At 47.2% G+C, this 25,956-nt stretch overlaps 1 protein-coding gene across 4 annotated transcripts in view; it reads left to right on the top strand.

Annotated features, from left to right (window-relative positions):
* BLK (BLK proto-oncogene, Src family tyrosine kinase) overlaps positions 1-25,956 on the top strand; it is a 57,690-nt gene that overhangs the window by 24,004 nt on the left and 7,730 nt on the right. Inside the window, exons 1-7 of one of the 4 annotated variants that reach the window (XM_055427831.2) lie at positions 10,184-10,334; positions 15,059-15,167; positions 18,183-18,237; positions 19,422-19,515; positions 20,373-20,471; positions 21,435-21,538; positions 25,411-25,557. In XM_055427831.2, coding sequence (XP_055283806.2) covers positions 15,060-15,167; positions 18,183-18,237; positions 19,422-19,515; positions 20,373-20,471; positions 21,435-21,538; positions 25,411-25,557 — 607 coding nt within the window. In that variant the 5' untranslated portion in view covers positions 10,184-10,334; position 15,059. Of the gene's footprint in view, positions 1-10,183; positions 10,335-12,206; positions 12,255-15,058; positions 15,168-18,182; positions 18,238-19,421; positions 19,516-20,372; positions 20,472-21,434; positions 21,539-25,410; positions 25,558-25,956 lie in introns of those variants that run through there. The other 3 variants (XM_088837817.1, XM_055427829.2, XM_088837818.1) reach the window with 3 other exon arrangements.

The raw sequence follows: 25,956 nt of genomic DNA, 5'->3' as shown, positions 1-25,956 counted from the left end.
TGCGCCTCAGTGTGAGAAAACACGGCTTCACGTCAGAGACGAGACTCAAATCCCTGTGCAGTTTCTTCTGCTTCGTCCCCTTGTCTTCAGCCTCCGGAGGATGAAGGTGAGGAGTCTGCTCACAGGGTTGTTCTGAGGCTCCTGAGATCTACATGTGAAAATGCTTCGCCAATTGGCAAATATCAGAGTCATGCTGGCTGTTGTTGTAGAAAGGAAAGTTATTTCCCCCATGTCCAAAAACTATATAGAAATATATCAATATGGAAGGAATATGTGTATGGAGGACAAAAATTGTTTTTTTTCAAGATAAGAGGATCAGTAGCAGGAAAACTATCGGAGAAGGCAATGGCAAGCCACTCCAGTACTGTCGCCTAGAAAACCCATAGATGGAGGAGCCTGGTAGGCTGCAGTCTGTAGGGTCGCTAAGGGTCGGACACGACTGAGCGACTTCACTTTCACTTTTCACTTTCACACACTGGAGAAGGAAATGGCAACCCACTCCAGTGTTCTTGCCTGGAGAATCCCAGGGACGGGAGAGCCTGGTGAGTTTCCGTCTATGGGGTCACACAGAGTCGAACACGACTGAAGTGACTTAGCAGCAGCAGCAGCAGCAGGAAAACTATAAGCATTATTTATGAGAGTCTCTTTTCTGATTTTATTTATTTTTTAGAACTTTTGTGTTGGGGTGTAGCAAGTTAACAAACAATGTCATAGCTTCAGGTGAACAGTGAAGGGCCTCAGCCAAACATACACATGTATCCATTCTACCCCAAACCCCTCTCTCATCCAGACTGTCACATAACACTGAGCAGAGCTCCCTGTGCTATACAGCAGGTTCTGGTAGGTTATCCGTTTTGAATACATCAGTGTGTATATGTCCATCCAAACTCTCTAATTATCCCTTCCCTCTCATCCTTTCCTCCAGAAAACATGTGTTCATTCTCTAAGTCTGTGAGTCTCTTTCTGTTTTGTATGTCAAGTTATGAGGGACTCAAGTGAAGGTCTGCCTGCAAACCGGGAGACCCGGGTTTGATCCCTGGGTTGGGAAGATCCCCTGGAGAAGGAAACGGCAACCCACTCCAGTATTCTTGCCTGGAAAATCCCATGGACAGAGGAGCCTGGCAGGCTGCAGTCCCTGGGGTCGCAACAAGTTGGACATGACTGAGCGACTTCACTGTGAAGGTCTGCAAGGCCATCTTTTAATCCCTTTTGCAAGTAATACTCTGGAAGTGCAGCCAAATAAAAGAAAGAGTCTTCATGAAGTGGGGTAGGTGAACTTGTCTGCATCAGCATTATCTGGGAGCTAATTAAAAATGCAGACACTTGGCCCCAGGCTGGACCTCCATGTCAGAACTGCTGGGGCTGGAACTCAGGAATCTGCAAACTCCCATCTGTGATAATGCAAGTTAAGCAACTACTATGCTAAGAAATCATAGCTGACTCCATTAGGAAGTAGTGAATTCATGATTTAATTTTGTAATAAAAACAATGCAAAAAAAAAGAAACAAAAGTAGATTAAAGTCCACAGTCCCATCAATACCGAATATACCAGTAGTTGTTTTCATTTTGACATATGGGCAGCATGTTTTACTTATCACTACTGTGGTTTTTTAAATAGACGTGTATATGGTGTCTCCAAATAAAAGAATTTTATTCGCAAGCTAGTAATTATCACAAGAATTTAAATATTATCCTGGTGCCATTTTTACACATAATTTGCCTAACAAATTTCAAGCTTCGCTGTGTCAGCAGAATCAAATGTAGGTGACACAGTAAGCTTGCATCTGTATTTTAACACATTTTCACAGAAATGCTGTCTTCCTTCCTGAAGTTTTGCTCAGCACCCTCAAACGTTTCACCACCTGAAAACAGTTTCCATCAAATTTATCATTGTGGGGAGTGAATTTCCACTGTGGAAACATTTTCAGTTTACAAAATTGAAATAACCACATGTGTGTCTACTCACCACTGAGCCTAAGTTGGCAGCCACTTTGGCCAAGGGCACACACAAGTCCAAGTCCACCTCCAGCTTGCCCAGCAGCCCTGACATACCCCGGCAGGAGTTAAGCTCTAACAGTGGGTCCTGTGATAGCACTGGGCAGATATTCCACTAGTATTGAAAATACTGCACAGGGGATTCACTGTGGTTTCTTGACTGATCCCATCACATGCTCTACAATCTAGCCAATAGAAAACCTGTTTTCTGAACAAGGTTTTTGTCTCCATGTCTTCGGGAAAGCACTATTTCTCTATATGTGGATACTACTTAATCCTGGTGGAATTATGCATGGCATTTTTTTCTGATGTTCTCATTCTCATCCTTTACTCTCTCAACTCCCAACTAACAAATGTGAAAGGAATGCTGGAATTAAAGCATCAGTATTCAGTGACCTCTTGTGGAACCATTAGCTGAAAATGTTGATAAGGAGCTTTTCAATGAAAGGATCAGGCTGGCATCACCTGAACCCAGATCTATCTTAGCATCTCTGAAGTGGTGCAGCTGGATATTTGAGCCTCCTGACAGATGAGCCGCCACATGACGTGAAGCACATGTCATTCCTATTAGGCATCCCTATCAGAAAAAGGTGAACCTGAGTGTAGTGAATCCTGCAGAGTTAGTTCTGTGTACGAGAAACACCAACAGCCTCAGACATGTGGATGATACCACTCTAACGGCAAAAGACGACGAGGGACGAAAGAGCCTCTTGATGAGTAAAGGAGGAGAGTGAAAGAGCTGGCTTAAAATTAAATATGGAGAAATTAAGATCATGGCATCCAGCCCCATTAACTCACAGCAAATAGAGGGGAGGAGGTGAAAGTAGTGACAGATTTTCTCTTCTTGGGCTCTAAAATCACTATGGATGGCGACTGCAGTCATGAAATCAGAAGACGTTTGTTTCTTGACAGGAAAGGTATGACAAACCTAGACAGTGTGTTGAAAAGCAGAGATATTACTCTGCCATCAAAGCTCCATATGGTCAAGGCTATGGTCTTCCCAGTGGTCACGTACACTTGTGAGAGCTAGACCATAAAGAAGGCGGAGAGCCGAAGAATTGATGCTTTTGAACTGTGGTGATGGAGGAGACTCCTGAGAGTCCCTTGGACAGCAGAGAGATTAAACCAGTCAATCTTACGGGAAGTCAACCCCGAATACTTATTGGAAGGACTGATGCTGAAGTTGAAATGCCAGTATTTTGGTCTTCTGGTGTGAGCAGCTGACTCATTGGAAAAGTTCCTGATGCTGTGAGAGATTGAGGGCCGGAGGAGAAGAGAACGAGATGGCTGGATGGCATCATCGACTCAATGGACATGAACTTGGGCAAACTTCGGGAGATGATGAGAGACAGAGGGGTCTGGTGTGCTGCAGTCCGTGGGGTCGCAGAGTCGGACACGACTGGGTGACTGAACAACAATGAGACACGGGTGATAGAGGAGCACGTTGTGAGCCGTTATGAGGAAGCAGACTCCAGAAAGCAGGACGTTCCACAGGACCACCAATCTGGATCCGACAGATCAATGGCATGAAAAAACCCAAGCAGGGGCTAGGGTGGGCGGCGGTGGGAGGCCACTCCAGTAAAGGAGACCCAAGAAACTCAGCCATCCCATATAATGTGTGAAGCTTGTCTGCATCCTGAATAGGACAAGCCAACATCAGGAGGCCATTTTTGAGACAACTGGGGGAAACTGACTATAGATTGGATGTTAGATAAAACCATAGAATTACTGCTCCTGTTGTTATGTGTGATAACGGCATTTTGATTATGTGAGAAATATGTCTCCATGTTTTAGAGATGCATGCAGAGTATGGAGGTGACACAGCACATTTCAAGCCATGAGTTTCATTTCAATTTAAAGTTTAAATCCTTTATAAAATGATTTGTCTTAAAATACTTAAAGTATTTCCATCAAGAAAATAATTTCTAGGCCTTCCCTGGTGGTCCCGTGGTTATTGCTCCATGCGTCCAGGGCAAGGGGTGTGGTTGATTCTTGGTTGGGAAACTAAGATCCCACATACTGGGCAGTGTGGCCAAAAAAGGAAAAAATACAATACGTAATAATAATAGTATCTAAAGATAATTGGTGAATCTGGGAGATGTGTATAGAGGTGTTCATTACACTCATGTTTTATATTTTGAATTTTTTTGTTCAAAACAGTTTCGATGTTTTCTAGTGTTTTCTCACAGGAGAAGGCAATGGCACCCCACTCCAGCACTCTCGCTTGGAAAATCCCATGGACGGAGGAGCCTGGTGGGCTGCCGTCCATGGGGTCGCTAAGAGTCAGACACGACTGAGCGACTTCACTTTCACTTTCCACTTTCATGCATTGGAGAAGGAAATGGCAACCCTCTCCACTGTTCTTGCCTGGGGAATAGCAGGGACGGGGGAGCCTGATGGGCTGCCGTCTATGGGGTCGCACAGAGTTGGACACGACTGAAGCGACTCAGCAGCAGCAGCAGCAATGTTTTCTCACAGGTGGCAGTGATTTCTTCTTGCTCCGCTCACAAGTCCTCTCTTCTGCACGTCATCTGCGTACCCCGCTTACTGTGACTTGACTGTGCGTCTCTCGTCTTATCTTCCCTCAAGAACAGACATCCTCCTTTTTTCATATCTGTGTCTTCGCTGTGCCTGACACAGTGCGCAGTTGACTGTGACTGAGTGAACACAAGAATATAGTTTCTAAGAGCCAGACTGTTAGAACACTTGTGACAAGTGGAGGGAATGATATGCACAGGTGAAGTACCTTCATTCAGGTTGAGTTATCCTGAACATGAGACTCGAAAAAAGTTGTTCAGTTTAAGCTCTTTGGCCTCTTTTTAGATCAGAGTCATAAGTCCATCACTGTATTCTTCTCATCTAGGAAATGGGCATTGCACCAGAGGATTCATGGAGAGGGGCAGGACTTGGAATGCTTCAGTTCAGTTCAGTTCAGTTCAGTCGCTCAGTCGTGTCCGACTCTTTGCGGTCCCATGAATCACAGCACTCGAGGCCTCCTTGTCCATCACCAACTGCCGGAGTTCACTCAGACTCATGTCCATTGAGTTGGTGATGCCATCCAGCCATCTCATTCTCTGTCATCCCCTTCTCCTCCTGCCCCCAATCCCTCCCAGCATCAGAGCCTTTTCCAGTGAGTCAACTCTTCGCATGAGGTGGCCAAAATATTGGAGTTTCAGCTTTAGCATCAGTCCTTTCAATGAACACCCAGGATTGATCTCCTTTAGAATGGACTGGTTGGATCTCCCTGCAGTCCAAGGGACTCTCAAGAGTCTTCTCCAACACCACAGTTCAAAAGCATCGATTCTTCGGCACTCAGCTTTCTTCACAGTCCAACTCTCACATCCATACATGACCACTGGTAAAACAATAGCCTTGACTAGACGGACCTTGGTTGGCAAAGTAATGTCTCTGCTTTTTAATATACTATCTAGGTTGGTCATAACTTTCCTTCCAAGGAGTAAGCATCTTTTAATTTCATGGCTGCAGTCAGCATCTTCAGTGATTTTGGAGCCCCCAAAAATAAAGTCTGACACTGTTTCCCCATCCATTTCCCATGAAGTGATGGGACCAGATGCCATGATCTTTGTTTTCTGAATGTTGAGCTTCAAGCCAACTTTTTCACTCTCCTCTTTCACTTTCATCAAGAGGCTTTTTAGTTCCTCTTCACTTTCTGCCATAAGGGTGGTATCATCTGCATATCTGAGGTTATTGGTATTTCTCCCAGCAATCTTGATTCCAGCTTGTGCTTCTTCCAGCCCAGCGTTCCTCATGATGTACTCTGCATATAAGTTTAAGCAAGGTGACAATATATAGCCTTGACATACTCCTTTTCCTATTTGGAACCAGTCTGTTGTTCCATGTCCAGTTCTAACTGTTGCTTCCTGACCTGCATATAGGTTTCTCAAGAGGTAGGTCAGGTGGTCTGGTATCCCCATCTCTTTCAGAATGTTCCACAGCTTATTGTGATCCACACAGTCAAAGGCTTTGGCATAGTCAATGAAGCAGAAATAGATGTTTTTCTGGAACTCTCTTGCTTTTTCTATGATCCAGTGGATGTTGGCAATTTGATCTCTGGTTCCTCTGCCTCTTCTAAAACCTGCTTGAACATCTGGAAGTTCACAGTTCACGTATTGCTGAAGCCTGGCTTGGAGAATTTTGAGCATGACTTTACTAGCGTGTGAGATGAGTGCAATTGTGCTGTAGTTCGAGCATTCTTTGGCATTGCCTTTCTTTGGGATTGGAATGAAGACTGACCTTTTCCAGTCCTGTGGCCACTGCTGAGTTTTCCAAATTTGCTGGCATATTGAGTGCAGCACTTTCACAGCATCATCTTTCAGGATTTGAAATAGCTCAACTGGAATTCCATCACCTCCACTAGCTTTGTTCGTAGTGATGCTTTCTAAGGCCCACTTGACTTCACATTCCAAGATGTCTGGCTCTAGGTGAGTGATTACACCATCGTGATTATCTTGGTCGTGAAGATCTTTTTTGTACAGTTCTTCTGTGTATTCTTGCCAGAATACAGTATTCTCTTCTTAATATCTTCTGCTTCTGTTAGGTCCATAAAGCACTTCTGTCCTTTATCGAGCCCATCTTTGCATGAGATGTTCCCTTGGTATCTCTAATTTTCTTGAAGAGATCTCTTCAAGAGTGTCTTTCTTATTCTGTTGTTTTCCTCTATTTCTTTGCATTGATGGGTGAGGAAGGCTCTCTTATCTCTCCTTGCTATTCTTTGGAACTCTGCATTCAGATGCTTATATCTTTCCTTTTCTCCTTTGCTTTTCGCTTCTCTTCATTTCACAGCTATTTGTAAGGCCTCCCCAGACAGCCATTTTGCTTTTTTGCATTTCTTTTCCATGGGGATGGTCTTGATCCCTGTCTCCTGTACAATATCACAAACCTCCGTCCATTGTTCATCAGGCACTCTGTCTATCTGATCTAGTCCCTTAAATCTATTTCTCACTTCCACTGTATAATCGTAAGGGATTTGATTTAGGCCATATCTGAATGGTCTAGTGGTTTTCCCTACTTTCTTCAATTTAAGTCTGAATTTGGCAATAAGGAGTTCATGATCTGAGCCACAGTCAGCTCCTGGTCTTGTTTTTGCTAACTGTATAGAGCTTCTCCATCTTTGGCTGCAAAGGATATAATCAATCTGATTTCGGTGTTGACCATTTCGGTGCTGATGTCAAGTTGGCAAACACTCCATAAGGATGCAAGGAACTCACCAATGGGAGGCTGGTGTCTCATCGTTTTGGGCAGCCAGTGTCCAAAACGAGCCGTGGCTCTGCTCAGAGGCTCACCTGTTCCACCTTGAAGTGGCCCCCTCACGTCTGTCAGGGGAAGTCACAGAGTTGAGATTTTGGCCAAGAACACAACAAAATTTCCACATACCAGACTTAGGAACCAGTCAGAGGTAGGTGGAAGGCTGTCCCCACAGCTCACTAGCTCAACTAGGCTTCAAGTCTCAAGTCCGTCTTATCTGTAGAAAGAAGGTGGTGCTGCCCGTTTCACAGTTACTAAAGAAACTGTGATTGGTAGTTATTTGTATATGTGGAGTAATAGTGAAGTATTTATTAAACACTTACTTTATGGGCCATGCACTGTTCTAAGATGTGCCAGTAGCATGAGATAACTCATATAATCCTTACAGCAATGTTAAGCAACTTCCCCAAGGATACAGAGGCTGAGCAGAGCAAGACTGGAGTTCAGACCTCTGCATTCTTGTCTTCCGTGCTCTGTGGTCTCTCTCAAACATGACAGTGTTCGTGGGGTGGCTGGCTCAGTATCTGGCACAGGAAGGCCACTTAACACCTGAGAGTACCTGCTATTTAACAAATCTTTTTGTTGCAAGGCATGCGGGATCTTAGTTCCCCAACTAGGGGTTGAACCCGGGTCCCCTGCTTTGGAGGCAGAGTTTTACCCACTGGGCTGCCAGGGAAGTCCCTGTACCTGCTCTTTAAAAGAGTAAACCAGAGCCACACGTTGTACTTTAAGTGTACCTCAATTTTTAAAAATTAAAAAAGTAAACCAGCGTCAAACTGATTCTTCTATCTTGCCACCATGTGCATTCCAGGATTGACTTCATGTAATAGAAGATATTTTCCCACTACATCCCCCTCCTGCCTCTCAAATAACCTGCTTCTGGAGCAGCCAGTGCAGTTGGAGGGACTCAGAGCCATCAGCACTTCGGGGGCCATGTGGTGACCTGCCATTCACGCTGGCCTCTGTCCCCTCTGACCGCCGGGGCCCTCAACCCAGGAGGAAAGGTTAGGGACTTCAGGGGATCCCAGGCCAGCTCAGAGCACCGTGAAGCCCTCCTCTGTTGCCCAGTTCATCTTCCAGTTAGGCTCTATTTATGCCCTGTGTGCTCTGGTTCTTTCATCTGGTTTGGTCTGCATAACAACCTTATGACTTACACGCAGGCCCTGGGTCCTTGACCTTCATAAAACCTAGGTAGCTGCACATTGTGCGTCAACATTCCCCAAACATTTTCCATATATTCATTTGGACTTGAGCACGTCAGCTGATGAATGAACTGCCACCTGCATGCCAACAATTCCGTCTTGTCCGGATCAGCACTTTCACCTGAGTAATAGTGTTTGCACAACTGTTTCCATGTTTTGGTGCCTTTTCCCCTAACTTTACACAAAAGGACAAATAGTCATTGGAATTACACCTGTAATTGTGGGTGAGTGCCTAATTAAAAGACATCTGTGAAAGGCTAAAAACAGACCAAGTTTTTCCAAATAGGCAAGACATAATTGACAGGTTATCAGTATTTATTTAAAAACATGCTAAAAAATGAAAAATGGTGTTCCACCATGCCAGGACGAGGATGAAGGGAGCGCACAGACAGGGCAATGCGAGCAGAAAAGGGCATTGCAGCCTGGCTTAATTCTGCAGAAACCACTGCCTCCTCGGCCCCAAACAGGAAAGCCTATTGTTTGGCTTTTTTGGCATTCATCTTTGAGTGTGTTTGTTCAAAAAGTCTTTATATATGAAAATGAGGAATAGTTTCATACTTCCCCATTTTATAGATGAGGAGACTGAGTCTAGATGAGATGATTTGCCCAAGTTCACACAGCCAATTGGTCTCTTGCTTGGACCACCCACTTCCCCTGGACCAGGGAGGAGGGAGACTGCTGCGCCAGGCTCTCCCTGGAATTCCGCACCTCCCCTCTCCATCAGCTCTCGGAAGGCTTTTCCTCTGGGCTGGAGGGCGTCAGAGGCAGGTGCAGTCCCCACAGAGATGACGATGAGGTGTCAGAACTCGAGCTGTGAGCCCTGGTGATAGAGCCCAGGCAAGGCACCCATGCACCCTCTTTGGGCAGCGAGGTCGGGGGCAGGATAGGCTGAGAACCCCCTCGGGCGCCTGACTCTGTCACCTTCAGTGTGATCTTAGCACGTCACCTGGCCACGCCATCTCAGCTGTGAAATGAGAGTAACTGTAGCCACCCTATGCGCTGTGCTAAGTCACTTCAGTTGTGTCCAACTCTATGCCACCCTGTGGACTGTAGCCCGCCAGGCTCCTCTATCCGCGGGATTCTCCAGGCAAGAATACTAGAGTGGGTTGCCACGCCCTTCTCCAGGGGATCTTCCCAACCCAGGGACTGAACCCGCATCTCTACGTCTCCTGCATTGGCAGGCGGGTTCTTTACCACTAGCGGCACCTGAGAAACCCTATGGATGCTACATGAATATCCAGTAAATCACATCTATCAAGTCCTTTCAACCTGTGAAATGCTGGCAACTGTAAATAAAAGGTTCTAAGGTTGAGGCTGTGCTTCAGGCTGCAAGCGTCTCCCCTGGGGCCCACATTGATCTCCCTGCTCCTGTCAAGGTCTGCATGGGGGCCTAACCTAGTCCAAATAAACAAGCATGGGCCGCCTCCCCAGCCTTCCCCACCCTCTCTGCACTACACATACACTCATAGCATACACACGGTTGCTGTCATGTGCACGCACACAGGTGCACATGTGTGCGCTCTCTCACACACACATACCCTTCTCCCATCCGTCCTTCACCACTGGAAGGAGGCCAGTATCCTCCAAGTGCAGCAAAGCCCCCTGAAGCTCCTGGGACCTGCACATGTTGCCCAGGGCTTCTGCACGGACCCTGCGTTTCCTGGCTCCACCCAGCCTGAAACTGCTAAAATATCACAGCAGGGTGACAGCCCGAGCACGGGACAGGACGCTGCTCATCACATGCCCTCCTGATTAACTCGGGCTCCAGTCAGAGCCCCTGGGGTGGAGGGACCCTAGAGAACCTACGTGTTTAGAAAACCCATGGAAAACCATCTGCATACACATTGCTAAGGAGCTGAAGGACAAGAAAGTGTAAGTAGTCGTGATTTAATCGGAGGAATTGTACTGATACTTCCTGTCAAGTTATGTGGATGTTCAGTTCTGTTGTTTAAGTGGACAGAAAGATTTGCACAGAAAGTTTCAAACTGGTGGCAATAGGGTTGACCAGACAGGGTTGGTCATTTGGGCAGGCACAGAACCAGATGTCCATGTAGGGGAAATTCTAGAAGCTGCTGCTCGCTGACCCTTCGTTGAGCCAGGAGGCTGGAAGAAGGAGGAAAAGCCTGAGACCCAGGGAGTTGTTCCCCAGTGCTGGGGCTGACCCTGGTCCGGGTTCTATACCCTATCTGGTGTTGAGCAAGTCATTCACATCTCTTTTCATTTTTCTACTTGTACCAATAAGTTATGCTTGCTGTTAAAGAATTCAAGGAATATATAAAATCATAAGAAAGCAGTTAAAAAGTCACATGAGGCCCTATTATTTGAGATAAACAATATTAACATTTTAGGAAATATCTTTTTGGAGCCCTACTTTGCATCAACACTCCTACACACGCCCACACACACATTTTTTAAAATTTGCTTTTTCTTTCTGTTGGAGGTTGGAGGTGGGGGTGTTCTACCTCCTTTTCTGTCTCTACCTCCCCGCCAATAACCAAAGTAGACATCTTGGTGTTTATCCCCCCAAACCTAACCCTAACCCTATACAGGGGTTTCTTGTCTCATTCTTTTGTTTTTCCGAATATGGGCAAACCTCACCCGCTTCGTTGCATTCTGCCTTTCTCATCTAACAATATGTTGTAGAAATTCCTCCTAGCCTTGCTGGGAAAGATCTAGCATATTCTTTTTAATAGATGTATCATATTTTAGAGACTTTTAAAGTCCAGCTTTACAGTCAGTGAGCCGTTACAAAGTTTTTTATGTTCTGGTTTTTGTTGCTCCAACTATTGCTGCAATAAAGCATGTGTATCTTATACATTCCTATATACACTGTGAGATTCTTGGAAGAGGGATTGTAAACTGAAAGGTATATATATTTTTTCATTTTACTAGAACTTGAAAGATTTCTTTCTAAAAGTTTGGTAATATTTAATATCTTATTTGTTCAAAAAATGTTTTATTAAGCACTTATTCCATGCCAGCCACTGTTTTGGTAATTTAGATTTAACAATGTATAATACAAAAATCCTAGTCTTCATAAAGCTTTCAACCTAGAAATGGAGTGAGAAAGAACAGATGAAATAACAATAGTAAATACTTTTGTACCGAAATGTAAGAAATACAAGTTTGCCTTTATCATCAACAATTGGTATTACCATTCCTTGTATTTGTTTCCCAATCTTATTGATACAATATAGTGTTTCCTTGATACTCTGATTTGCATTTTCCAATTGGGAAGTAATTTTAGCATTTTCACATGCCTATTTAGTGATTCACACTTGTGTTGGATGGATTGCCTATTTATATTTTTACTGATTTTTCTATTGAGTAGATTATATGCTAATCCCATACTTCTTATCAATTTTCATGAGCTCTGTGTATGTTATAAATAGACATTTGTCTGCCATACAGTTTGCAAATCTTTTCCCTAATCTATTGCTCATCTGCTGACTTCACGATGGTTTCCTTTACCGTGGAGTACCCTTAACATTTAAGAATTTGCTTTTTGTTATGAATATGCCTTTTTACTCTCTCTTGGTTTCCAGCTACTCTATCTTGGATCATTGTTGTCTCCAGCTCTGAGTAATATGTTATTATTGTTGCTGTTTTTGTTGTTCAGTCACTGAGTTGCATCTAGTTCTTTTGCAGCCTCATAGACTGTAGCCTTCCAGGCTCTTCTGTCCACTGGAGTTCCCAGGCAAGAATGAATACTGGACTGGGTTGCCATTTCCTTCTTCAGGGGATCTGACCCAGGGATCAAACCTGCATCTCCTGTGGCTCCTGCATCAGCAGGTGAATTCTTTACCACTGAACCACCAGGGAAGCCTGGGTCATACGTATTAGATTTCTAACTTTTCTTCCAAATTTTTAATTAAAAAAAATTTAAATATATTTTTTCAGTATACCTGGAACTTATTTTTAACATGGTGTGAGATTGGGGTCCAGTTGCACTTTCTTCTAAGTAGATAGAGATCTTCTCAATACCTTTTATTAAAATAAACCCTCAGCTCTCCGCTGAATTAAAATGCCACCATTGTCATATATACTGGAATCTGTCTGCATGCTTATTGTTCTGTTTCACTGGTGAGACATCTATTCCTATTCCACTTTCATGCTAGTTTGATTATACTCTCCTTTCTCGTAATTTTAAAGCTGGTATAAAACTTTATTTGGTCTTAGAAACTTTCAGATAATTTTATCCAATTAAAAACTCATGCTGATTATTGAAAGTAGTTTTAATGTCTGTTGGGAACAAGAAATAAGCCACAATCAAGAAAAAGAAGAAATGAAAATAATCACAAAACAGTATGATGTAAACCTTCATTGCAATGAATTTGAAAAGTAAAGGAAATCAAAGATCTCTTATAAATCATATAAATTATCAAAATGGTGTAAGAAGGAGGAAAAATATCAAGAGACAAATTTCTGTAGAAGAAATTGGAAATTTATTTAAAGATCTATTATTTAAAATCCCAGGAACAGAGGACTTCCCAGCTGAGTTCCATTTAGCCTTTAAAGAACAGATAGCCCCAATGTTGTTAACTTACTCAAGATTATAGGAAAAAAGATGAAGAGCTCCCTGGTATGTGAGGAAGCCAGCATCTTCTTAATGTTAACTACTCATAGACTAATCACACTTGGGAATATAGACTTTTATTCAAAATAAAATATTAACAAATAGGATCTAACCATGAATCAAAAAGACTAATGTACTGTAACCTAATAGCTTTTATTCCAGAATGCAAGGATGTTTCAACAGAAAAAAATTATCAACATAATTCATTACATCAACAAATTAAAGAAGAAAAATTACTATATTAATAGATATTAAATAGGCACCTGGTAAAATTCAGCAGCCCTTACAAGTACAGACCCACTATCCCTCATCCAAAATGTGGATCTCTGAAAACTGAAATGTTGACCTGTCACTTTGGCACTATATTTCATTTGATGTTAAAGGTGATCTAAACTAACAAGAGAGACTACTTGAATACAAGTAAATACAAAAAAAGGGGCTTTGCTGGTGGCTCAGTGGTATATAATCCGCCTGTAATACAGGAGACCCAGGTTCAATCCCTGGGTCAGGAAGATCCCCTGAAGGAGGGCATGGCAATCCACTCCAGTACTCCTGCCTGGAGAATCCCATGGACAGAGGAGCCTGGCGGGCTATAGTCCACAGGGTCACAGAGAGTCAGACACGACCGAAGCAACTGAGGATGCGCACACACAGACACGAGAAAAAAAGTGTTATTCTTAGAAATGCGAAGTAGCAGAACTGTTTACATTATTAGTAACTAAAACGAATCAGTAATTAGTTTACATTATTATTACTAATAATAATTAGTCATTAGTATATTACTAATATAGTTTACAAATGTTCTGTATGAGAAATATACTAAAAAATACATGTGGGTTATTTGTTACTATGGTTCTCTATCCATTATTCACAATTATTATAGTCTTTTCTTTTTTCAAGATGATTCTGAAGAGAAATAATACGAGGTGTGTGCTTTTAACTCTGAAAGAAACGCTTTATAGTGTTTCTTTGCGTCTAAGACACCGCTGCTTGGAGGGCTAGCGTTTATGTATCACTAAGAGAGGGAAGGAAATGCTGCTAATTACCTCTGAATCATCATTAACTGCAAGACACTGAGAAGTGGGAGAAGGGGTGCACCCTAGAACACGATGGATATATCCAAGGGCAGTCAGGAACACCGTCATCCACGCACCCTTCAGACAGGAGCCCTTTCCTCCATGAGCCCCTGCCTGTTGGGGTGGGCCGGCTGTGAGCTGGAGCGTGGTGGTCTAGGGTTAGCCCAGGCCTCAAAACTGGCTCTGTGTTGGTTAACTGTCTGACCAGGAACCAGCTATTTACCAGCTCAGACCTCCCACTTGCACTCATTTTGGAGAACTGAGGGATGATATGACATAGGTGAAGTTCTTGGTCAAGAGTAAGCTCTCCCCGAACAGCCACCCCTGGAGTGAGGGTGGTGGTGACGTGGCGGGGATGCTGGGGCCTTCCCCACATCTGTCACTGAGGCCTCTTTGTTCAAGAAAAATCTTGATCATCTTTCGTTCGCCTCTAGAGAACGTTCCCCGACATTACTGAGAAGTTGACCTTAGGGGCTGTGCTCTCATGCTGTAAATTACAGCATCTTATCTGAAAACCTGAGCTGGAAAGAACCTCAGAATGTTCTAATGGTCCAAGAGAGGAGATGTGATCTTCCCAGGTAAAGACTGAAACCCAGACCACCAGATGCACTGGTCACCTCTTTCTAGGTAGCAAGGCTCCTGTCCCCAGGACCTGGGACCCACCCCAGCAGGTTTCTGGCATTTTCCTCAGACCAGACCATCTCTGAGTCCTAAACCCAGGCATCTCTCCTCTCTGGGCCACCTCTTCCGGCTCTTGGAAAAAGTTGCAGAAAAGCTTAGCCCGCCCCAACCCCTTCTGAGCCCATGTTCTGACTTTGACCTTCACGCTCCCCACTGCTGCCTCTCTACCTTTGTAACCGGCCACCGGAAGGGATTTGGGGGTTTTCCTGTGCACAGAGGTTCTGAAAACTGACATCGCTGATCTGCTGTGTACTCTCTGACAGGATGGGAGTGGTGAGCAGCAAAAGGCAGGTCAAGGAGAAGGGTAGGAGTGGACGGAGCCCTGTGCAGACCAGACCCCAGAGCAGAGAGCCCCCGCCACTGCCGCCCCTGGTGAGTGACCCAGGGGCCCCGCTGGAGAGGGGGGCGGCGAGAGAGCAGAGCCTGCCTGTGCAGCTCCAGGGCTGCTGCTTGCCTCCAGCCAGGGCCAGCACCATCTCTAGGTAACTCAGGGCTCTGACAAACAGGCCCCCTCCCATGGCCACCCTGGCTCAAAATTAAGCAGCCAGGTTGTTGAGTCAAAATGTATTAGCTGTGTGCTTCGAAGCAGGTTACTTACCTCCCCTATGCCTCAGTGTCTGCATCTGTAAAATGGGTACAGTCAGAATGCCTTTCTGATGGGGCTGCGACTGTATGCAGTGTATATACAGGTATAGAAGGCAATAACATATTGCCTTTAGCGCAGGACCAGGCCTGGTAGGTCCGCCTGTTAATTCTTAGCCAGTTTTCAATGGGCAAGGGCAGCCTGAAGAGAAAAGGAAATAAAAAAAATGTCAACTTGAAAAAAGGAAATTGGGGGAGTCTGGAGCATTTAGCAACATCTGCTGCCCCCATCCCTGCTCAGAAGCTCCTGGAGATCATTGTCTCCTTTTGGTCTGCTCACAAAGCACCATTTGACGGTACCATCCCCAAAGATGCACTTTTAGATGACTATTCATGTCTCCTCCCGTCTGGCCACCTACCCCCTTTTCATTTGGGGCAGCTGGGAGTCAGGCCTGGATCCCCCACTCCAGATCTCTCTACCCCCATCAGCATATCTATCTGGTCACTGCTTTATTCTGACAGTGACCTGAAGCAGTTGGGGGAGATGGGATTGCTAATCCCATTTTCTAGAGAAATCTTCTCCATCTATGTCCCAATTTAGTGCAGGGCTTGGCAAATAATGAAATGTTTGTTGAATGAATGAATGATTCACTGGGCAAACTCTGACTTAAATTGAGTTTATTACTTGCTAATAAGTATTAGAGTTTGGAAAGTTTTTAATTTTTTAAAAAAGTCACTTAATATATATTAATTATGGAGAAAAATTATAAATACTCATTTGTCCCAAAGATACCGGGATTTTTCACTTCAGAGCTCCTGCCTCCAGACCCCTTTCCTGTGTGTTATTTATGTGTTTATATTTTCAATGGAACCATGCGATACATGCCGTCTGGCAAAATGCTTCAAAATTGTGTTCAGTAAATATAGAAAACAAAAGGAATATTTGTAACACATACACCAAGTTGAAAATAATAACAAAATGAACACCCAGCACAGCACCCCTGCATCCTCAGAAGCAGAAAGTGACCAGCTGAGACTGTCTGCTGCCCCCTGTCCATCCTTGTCACCTCAGGTCTCACTGCCCTGAGTGTTTATGGCTTCTGAGCTTCACTTTTTCGGTGTGATCACATATGTATGCATTTCTGTACACTATTCAGTTTGATTTTGCCCCTTGAATCGGATGGCACATGTTTGTCTGAGATGTGGGGTCTTTTTTTATGCTTATTTATTGGTTTATTTTTGGCTGTGCTGCGTCTTCGCTGCTGCTCAGGCCCTTCCCTAGTTGTCGCACCTGAGCTTCTCACGGTGCCGACCTCTCTTATGTCAGAGCACAGGTCCTAGGGCATGTGGGCTCAGGAGTTGTGGCACACAGGCTTAGTTGCTCCTCGGCACGTGGGATCTTCACAGATCAGGGATCGAAGCCATGTCTCCTGCACTGGCAGACCAGTTCTTTACCACTGAGCCGCTAGGGAAGCCTGGAGACCTAGGTTTCTGATCTCTGTTACATATGTGGGTTTTATCCACGTGAATGTGTGGGACTATAGCTACAAACTCCTAGCGTTGTCCAGAATTTCATTGCATGACTTTCCAACCAGTTTGTCTATCTGTCTGTCTTTGGTCAAAGAGTGATTTCCACACTTCAACAAATTTTTTAAAAATTTTATTGGAGGCCAGTTACTTTACAATATTGTATTGGTTTTGCCATACATTGACATGAATCCGCCCTGGGTGTACATGTGTTCCCCATCCTGAACCCCCCTCTCACCTCCCTCCTCCCCATCCCATCCCTCTGGGTCATCCCCGTGCACCAGCCCCGAGCATCCTGTAACATGCATCGAACCTGGACTGCTGATTCGTTTCACATATGATAATATACATGTTTAAATGCCATTCTTCCAAATCATCCCACCCTCACCCTCTCCCAGAGTCCCAAAGACTGTTCTATACATCTGGGTCTCTTTTGCTGTCTTGTATACAGGGTTATCGTTACCATCTTTCTAAATTCCATATATATGTGTCAGTATACTGTATTGGTGTTTTTCTTTCTGGCTTACTTCACTCTGTATAACAATTTTTATTTAATTTTTTTGGGGGGGCTATGAGCATTCCTGTATAAAACTTTCTCTACAGGGTACATATCTGGGAATACATTTGTTGAGTTTTAGCAGAGAAGGCAATGGCAAGCCACTCCAGTACTCTTGCCTAGAAAATCCCATGAACAGAGAAGCCTGGTGGGCTACAGTCCATGGGGTCGCTACTAGTCGGACAAGACTGAGCGACTTCACTTTTACTTTTCACTTTCACACATTGGAGAAGGAAATGGCAACCCACTCCAGTGTTCTTGCCTGGAGAATCCCAGGGATGGCGGAGCCTGGTGGGTTGCCGTCTACGGGGTCGCACAGAGTCGGATACGACCGAAGCGACTTAGCAGCAGCAGCAGCAGCGAAATATGCTTTTAAAATAATTTTCCGTGAGAACAAATACTCTTTTGAAACTTCATCTTTAGCAGCAGAGCCAGGCTTATAACCTGGCTGGTGATCCAGTTCCCCACCCCCAGTTCCACAGCTGCTTCTTATGAAGTTGGGGTATCCCCATGTACCCCTCCTCCAACTCCGTGTGTGGTCTGTCAGATGGTGAGGGAGTAATGGGGGTTGGTGCTGGCACCTGGGGAGTTTCAGCAGCTCATGCAGAGTTTAACTGTGCAGCTCGGCTCCCCCAGACCCTCCCGCTGGCAGCCTCACCCCACGGGGCCCGCCCAGACCTCAGGGTGTGAGCTGAGATACAGCGCCTGCATTTCCGTTCTAGGTTGTGTTTAACCACCTGGCTCCCCCACCTCCCGACAGCACGCACCCAGATCAAGGTAAGAGGGGCTGCAGCTGAGCGCCCCCGGCCGCGTCCTCTGGCCCGGCTTCGTGCAGCTGGGACAGGGGCTGCCTGGAGAAGCTGCCCTCGAGGGTTTGAGGGGAGAAGTCTGGAGGGAGGCTGAGCGAGGTGCCCCAGGTTTCACCTGTCAAAGGGGATCTCTCCAGGAGTCTAAGCACCAGCTCCTTCAGTATCTGAGCCTCAGTCTTTGTAAAAGACTTTACAAACTATAAACAAACACCAAAAGAGTTACCGCGAATACAGACAGCATCATCAAACCCAGGCTTTCAAAGATTCTAGCAGCCAGCTTCCAAGGGGGAAGGCTGATGTTCTGCATCCCAGCCCCTACTCTGTTCCACACATGGAAGCACCATCTTGTTTCCCAACCTACTTTTAAAGGCCCCCCGCCAACCTTCTAACCACCCCCAGCCTCCACCTCACTCTGATGGGAGGGACTGTGGAGACCACATAATGAATGACCTCGGCCGTCCTGCGTCAGAAGCTCAGACTCGGGCAGGGGGCTCACAGGGTGGGGCCTCCAGGAGTGCCCCACCCAGCATCCTCATCTCCCACCTGCACCCAGCGCCTGGGGTCCTCAGGCTTCAGCAGTCACACCACTGCACCAAGCAATCCACCCAGAGCCCAGCTCTGCCCAGGACTGCGGAGGACGCCAAACTAACTACAACATGGCCCTCCCCTGAAGGAGCTCAGAGTCTCTGCTCAAAAGAGCTGGAGCCCAGTTAGGGGCCTCGCCTGGTGCCTGGTTTTTCTTATCCTGCTGTGACCTTTTCCTGAAGGGGTCCTGGCTCCCCAGAGCTGTGCAGAAAAGTAGTGGTCACCGGAAAAATGCTAAGCCAAGCTCCAGAGCCCCCTCCCCACCTCTGTTCTGGGACCCAGCTCGTCTGGGTACTGTCAGGCTGAGCACTGTGACCCTGGGCTCAGTCACAGGTCAAGGTTACAGCTGCCGTGTTCTGAGACCACTGCTCCCCTTGGAACAGAGGCGGGGAGGGCAGGAGCGGGGCGGGGAGGGAGGCTCACGGCCTGCAAGGTGCTGAGAGATCTGCCAACGCTGGTCCCAGACTTGGGTCTGCAGCCCTCAGGTCCACAAAGCTCCCTAGATCCTCGGGACTCTCCCAGCCCCTACCATGGCTCCCGTGGCCATGTCTAACCTGTTCCCTTTAGAGAATCACTTCGTGGTGGCCCTGTATGACTATAAGGCCATGAACGACCGGGACCTGCAGATGCTGAAGGGGGAGAAGCTGCAGATCCTGAAGGAGTAAGTGTCCAGGACACCGTCCCTGTCACTGCAGGATCCCCTCCCCTTTCCCCACCCCGACACCCCACAGCTGCCTCCTGAATATCTTCTCCAGTGCCCTGCCCCCCACCCCAGCCCAGTCACCCAGCACTTTCTTAAACTTGGCCCAATCACCTTTCCTCCATATACTTTTTTAAAGTCTTTCTGGTGAGGTGGTTCCTATTCACTACCTCCTGCTCTGCTGTCAAACTCATATTCTTCCTTCAAAACCCACCTCTAATGTCACCTCCTCTGTGCAGCCCTCCTGACACCCACACCACTTGCCTGACCGCTCCATCACAGCTCTGGGTTGGAGTCAGTTGTGTCCAGGTTTATCCAAGGTTTCTTCTCAGAAACTCCTCCAAAGTCTATACTCTGCTTCAAACGTCTCGCTTGTCCTGTGGAGCTGGGAGTTGCTATTTTCTTGAAGTTCTACGAGGGCCTCCAGCCAAGAGCAGAACGGCTCTTGGTTCATCCTTTCTTAGCAGCCCTTCTTGTTTCTGTCTTTCCCATCCAGTGCAAACTTACTCCCTAAACTCTAAAAGTGCCCATTAATCGAGAGGAGGCTGCTCACTAGAAGACTGGGCCCCTCTTGGGTGAATCAGGCTGTGTCGATAAACCTCCCCTGGAGGCCTCATTGTCCCCTTCTTCCCTGGAAGGAAGCTTGCAAGTTGGAATGACCTGGATACCTCAGGGACTAAGCCCCTGGCCCCAGTCCCTTCTCTCTACCCGACTGTCTGCCTCTCGAATTTTCTGCCTGAGATGCTGCTGTGGGCTGTGGGCTACCCAGGGAGAGGCCCGTGAGAGTCACTGCCGTGCTATTTTTCCTTCCTTCCTAGAACTGGAGACTGGTGGCTGGCCAAGTCTCTCATCACAGGGAGAGAAGGCTACGTGCCCAGCAACTTCGTGGCCCGGGTAGAGACCCTGGAAGTGGAAAAGTAGGTGGACAGACAGCCCCACAGGTGTGCTGGCTGCTTCTGTTCCATGCAGGATGGAGCCAGAAAGCGGCTAAAAAGCAGAGCAGGCTGTGAACCCAGCACGGAGGGCACAGGACAGGGGTGGGGACTTGGAGTCGCTGGGAAAGGCTTGTCTAAAATCCCAGACAACGTTGAAACATCTGTGTGACACCAAGGACACTAGGGAGCCTCCTCCCATCTGTAAAATGAGAGCTGCCCATTTCCTAGCTAACCTGATAAGGACGCCCTTAACCAGCCAAGGGGGCAGGACTCAGGGCTCACACCTCGGGGGACTCACAGGATGGGGGCCTTACAGGAGAGCCTGGGCACAGTATCCTCATCACTCACAAGCACACGGCACCAGCCACGGCCTCAGGCATTAGAGCCCCGAACAACCAGAGCCAGAGCCCGGCTCTGCCCAGGACTGGGGAGGATGCCAAACTGACTATGACACAGCCCCTCCCCTGAAGGAGCTCAGAGTCTGTCAAATTCATGAGCTGGAACAGGTTAGCAGCCTCACCTGGTGTCCCTGTCCAGGGATGCTCACCCTCAGGAGGGCTCCTTGCCCAGCACGCCCAGTCCTGTGCCTTTCCTTGGACCAGAGGGAGGCTAGGCCAGGTCCACCTCAACCAGCCACGCTCAAGGAGCACTGGAGACCTGACCCCAAGGAGGGTGGTCTGTAAGGAGAGGTATCAGGTGCGTTTACGAGAGCGAAATTAACAAAGGGCACCAAATACCATTCTCATTTCTTGTCAAGGAAACACCAAGTCCATTGCTGACAGGAGGGAAAGGGACTGAGGGGATTTCATGTATCAAGATACGGGGGTTCAGCTCAGGGTCAAGTTGGCAGCAGGAACACATTGTATCTCAAGGGAGAAGGGACTTGGGTGACAAGATCCCCAGGAGCATGGCCACTCTCAGCTCTGCCTGCCTTTTCCTTTCCAGATGGTTCTTTAGATCAATTTGCCGGAGAGATGCCGAGAGGCAGCTTCTGGCTCCAGTCAATAAGGCTGGCGCCTTTCTTATTAGAGAGAGTGAAACCAGCAAAGGTAAGCCTGGGACCCTGCTGCCCTCGCCATGCAGCTGGGGACCCCCACCTATGGCCTTCCTTCTGGGAGTTGACTGGGGGATTAGGGGAGGTGCCAGCCAGGAGAAGCTGATAGCTTCCACCTGGGTGTCCCTGCCACATCAGGCCAGCCAGGACAGCCCATGAGTATCCAGTATTTGACCTTAAGGCTGTGCACACAGACAGGTCTCCCAAGACCTGGCTAGAAATGCACCTACCACGGGTGGGGGATCGGAGAGGGAGTTAGAGAGCTGCTCCAGCCACTGCTGGCTGGTCTCACACCGCCTGGGTCAGCAGGAGCGCTGCGGCTGGCAGCAGGGGGTGACCCCTCTGGAATCAAAGGATTTGGGAGCTGAAAGAATCTTTAGAGATCATCTCAGTCAGAGGCTGTGACTCAGACACTTGCAAAAGCCTGGGAGGCATCGAAAATTTGGGGCACAGCCTGTGATTCAAAAGAAGGGGGTAGTGATCATGAGAACTGGGGGGGGGGGCGCCTAGATTTAAACCCACTGACCGAGCGGGATGTTTCTGCCACTGCTCTCAGGCCACTGGGTTTTCTCTTTCTCTGTCATTAGTTTTCTGTCTTTCCTTCTTAAAGTGCTTTTGGCTATCAAGTATAAAACACATCTAAAAATTGCATAAATTATGAACAAGAGCAGAATTATAAACATAGAGTCATAATAAGTAAACATCTGTGTAACCACAAGAGCGAGAATATTCCAGATGCCCAGAGCCCCTCTCACTGCTCGACTGGTGCCCCTTCCTGATTCACCTTCCCACCCCCAGAGAAGCCACCACTGTCCTGACTTTGATGGAAGCCCTTCCTTGCCTTTCGTTATAGTTTTACCACCCACGTTTTGTCTGTTTTTCACCTTTATTATACAAATGGGATCAAGCCATGTCAGTTTTTGTGTCTTATTCCTTTCATTCAACACTGTAAAATTCTGTATTTGTTTGCTAGGGCTTCTGTAGTAAAGTACCAGGAACTGAGAGGCTTAAATAGCAGACCAGTGCTTTCCCACAGTTCCAGGCCAGAAATCTAAGGTCAAGCTGTCAGCAGGGTTGGTTTCCCCTGGGGCCTCTCTCCCTGGCCTGTAGGTGCCCGTCTTCCCCCTGTCCTCATGCGGGCGTCCCTCTGCATATGTCTGCATCCTCATCCCCTCTTATAAGGACACCAGTTGCGTGGATCAGGACCCACCTCAATAATGTAACCGCCCCTTTAAAGACCCTATTTCCAAAGATAGTCACATCACTGGGGTATAGGACTTGAACACAAGAGTTAGCAGGGAGGGGGACACAATTCCGTCCATCACAGATGCATTTGCATGGTCGAGGCAACAGTAATAATCTGTTCACTTTGACAGCTATACAGAATCCAGGATGTGAATATTCCATAAGCTCTTTCTCCATACTGGTGGAATTGGGGTTGTTTCCAGTTGAGGGCTGTTATAAAGGTACTGCTATGAACCTTGAGGCATATGCTTCCTGGTAGGTTTGCCTCTAGCCTTCCATCTTTGAGATACTGGGCCAACATCCCCATTTGAAAGATGGGGAAACTGAGGGAAGAAGTGACTCATTTTAGACCAACAGTGAACAAGCATCTGAGAGGCTCTGAAAACTTTCACAAACTCTAAAATGTGTCAAACAGACCTAACACTGGGCAGATGGAGGAGAACTTCCCAAACAGGGTGAAGATGACTAGATGTTTTGTTTGCTGCAGAATATTTCAAACACATACACAAGTAAAGCAAATAGTAAATGGAACCCCTGTACTCAACACCCAGCTTAAACAATAATCAACCCAGCTAATCTGATTTCATGTACATCCCCAGCCCCATTACTTTGAAGCAAATGCCAGACATCACGTCATTTCACCAGGAAATGATGGTTTAATGGCTGCCTGTTGCTAAGGGGCCTCTAGAGGGAAAGCCACCCCAACCTCAGAGTGAAGGAGGAAAGGATCTCTAAAGGTGGGGTGTCTCCTCCTGTCCTTGCCCCCCACCCCATAGCTGGTCCAGGCTGGGATTGGCCAGTTGGAGCAGGGGCTAGAAGACCCCTCCCAAGTATAGGCACCTCTATACACAGGCACACACGCTCGGCGGAAATACAAAGCCTCTTCAGGTGGGAAGGAACGCTGCTCCCAGAAGGCGGGCAGCGAGTTCTAACCTAAGAGGTCTCCAGGACATCCCTTAGCTTCTCGAGACTAATTTTATTGGTATGTATGTTAGAACTGACTAGTTTCCCAGTTCAAGGACAGGTGGCCTTTACGAAAATCTCAGTTTCTGGGAGCCCAGCCCCGCATCCCAGCGCATTCCAGCCGCAGGTGGAGGCAGGACAGGGGATCCAGATGTTGTGAACAGGAAGGATTGAGACCCGCTTTAAGAAGAAGGAATGCCAGATTGTAAAAAGATATTAGGGACGGGCCCTGAGAGGAGCCCACACAGCAGAGAGGCCCTAAATAAGAGCTCCTCCTGTGGCACTGGAGGAAGAGACTCGGGTCTCCTTGGCTGATCTGGAGGCATCGCAAGCAGGGAACAGCAGAGGGAATGGAGAAGATATCTCTTCTCCTCACTAGGGTGGTGCGTGGATGAATGTACTCACTAGCGCCACTCTCTGGTTCCTGCGATGCCCGAGCTTGCTGTACTCACCACAGGGGCGAAGTTGGGAAGACACTTTGCAGCATGCAGGTTGGGCTGGGGCGGGCTGTGTCAGCGGCAGGGCACGCCACAGGACGCGCGGCCTCTCCACTTCCTTTTGCAGGTGGGCGATGGGAGAGGCGCAATGGCCAAGGTAGGGGAGAAGGGATTTGCGATGGGGTGATAGGCTGATGAGGGAGGAAAGACGCCTGAAAACAAACAGCGCAGGGCAAAAATCAAGCGCCCACGCCCAGCACAAGAGGTGTCCGAGCCTGACACCTGGTGGTGGAGGGTGGTACTGCCCGCGCCTTTAGTACGGTCACGGAAGCCCCCAAGCCAACCACTTATCAGCCAAGGGCCCTCGGGCAAGCGACATCCCCCTTCTGGGCCTCAGGTTTCTCGTTTAGCTAATAAAAGTGGAAGTAAGTGGCACCCAGAAAGCTGAACAGAGGCGCCTTATAAAAATATCAAGTTCATGGAAAATTTCTCAGCTGGAAACTGTTGCCTCCTAAATTGCTCTTAACCCTCGGCATCTGCAACCCAGAATACGTATATGTGTGTATGGATTTGAACAGAAGCCCTGGGTTGTGTCTTATTATGCTCTTCTCCATGGACAGGAGTGTAATTTGCTATTGCATGTGGGGCAGAGTCAGTCTTTCATCAGAATGAAGGAATGAATGAGTCTCCTAGTCCCTCCAGAAACTCTGTATTTCTCAATAGTCCAGGGCAAAGGGTCCTCAAGTCCCAGGTGCCCAAGCAGAAGAACAGCCTGATGGCTCAGAGAGCACTCTGCCTGTCCCAGAGCTCTGGAGCAGTTTTAGGAGGCTTGGGGAGGAATGCTAAGGATAGTTAGAGTGAGCTGAGGGGAGAGGCTTCCAGGAGGGCGGAGGGTGTGATGGAGAAACAAGTAAGCGATGATGGTCAAAATGGAAAGCAGAATTAGGGGAACTTGCCTGCAGTGTGGGAGACGTGGGTTTGATCTCTGGGTCAGGAAGATCCCCTGGAGAAGGGAATGGCTACCTACTCCAGTATTCTTGCCTGAAGAATTTCATGGACAGACGGGCCTGGAGGGCTGCAATCCATGGGGTCTCAAAAGAGTCGGACACGACTGAGCGACTCACAGCGCTTTTCCAAGGCCTTGAAATGAAGCCCAAATCCCCATCCTGATTTTCCCCTTTGTGTCTTACTTCTCATGCATGTGTCTTTGTTAACCCTCTAGGTGCCTTTTCTCTGTCTGTGAAGGATGTGACCACGCAGGGGGAGGTGATCAAACACTATAAGATCCGCTCCCTGGATGAAGGCGGCTATTACATCTCCCCCCGGAACACCTTCCCCAGTCTGCAGGCTCTGGTGCAGCACTATTCTAGTAAGAGGGGGCATCTGATAGAGGGCTGGGCTGTGCCAGAGGAGCCCTCATGTCTCTCCATCACTGAGTTCTCAAGATAGCATGAACCATTGGTGCTGTTTTGGCAGAGGGGTGGAGGATTATCCCAGTGTTGATGACTGTCAGCATAATGATTCCCTGTCTGTCTCCCTGATCCTCTATGTTGGCTGTGACCACATGGAGAATAGCAAGTATTTTCAGTCTTAGAGACAGCAGGACAGTGATGGCATGCTAAGCTTATTTTATGTAAAACGAATGCAGAGCGCTGAGTGTGTGTGTGTGTGTATGCACTTGTGCACATTGAACTTGGGGTGGATGTGGGGCAGTCAAGAAGGAGCGGGGACACAGCTGGGAATGATACAGTTCTCGTGATCTGTATGG

Source organism: Moschus berezovskii, chromosome 7, assembly GCF_049115385.1.
Source record: "Moschus berezovskii isolate FMDL1 chromosome 7, NW_MosBer_1.0, whole genome shotgun sequence".
Lineage (NCBI taxonomy): Eukaryota > Metazoa > Chordata > Mammalia > Artiodactyla > Moschidae > Moschus > Moschus berezovskii.
The sequence above is the reverse complement of the archived record's forward strand: the minus strand, read 5'-3'. Positions and strand labels throughout refer to the sequence as shown.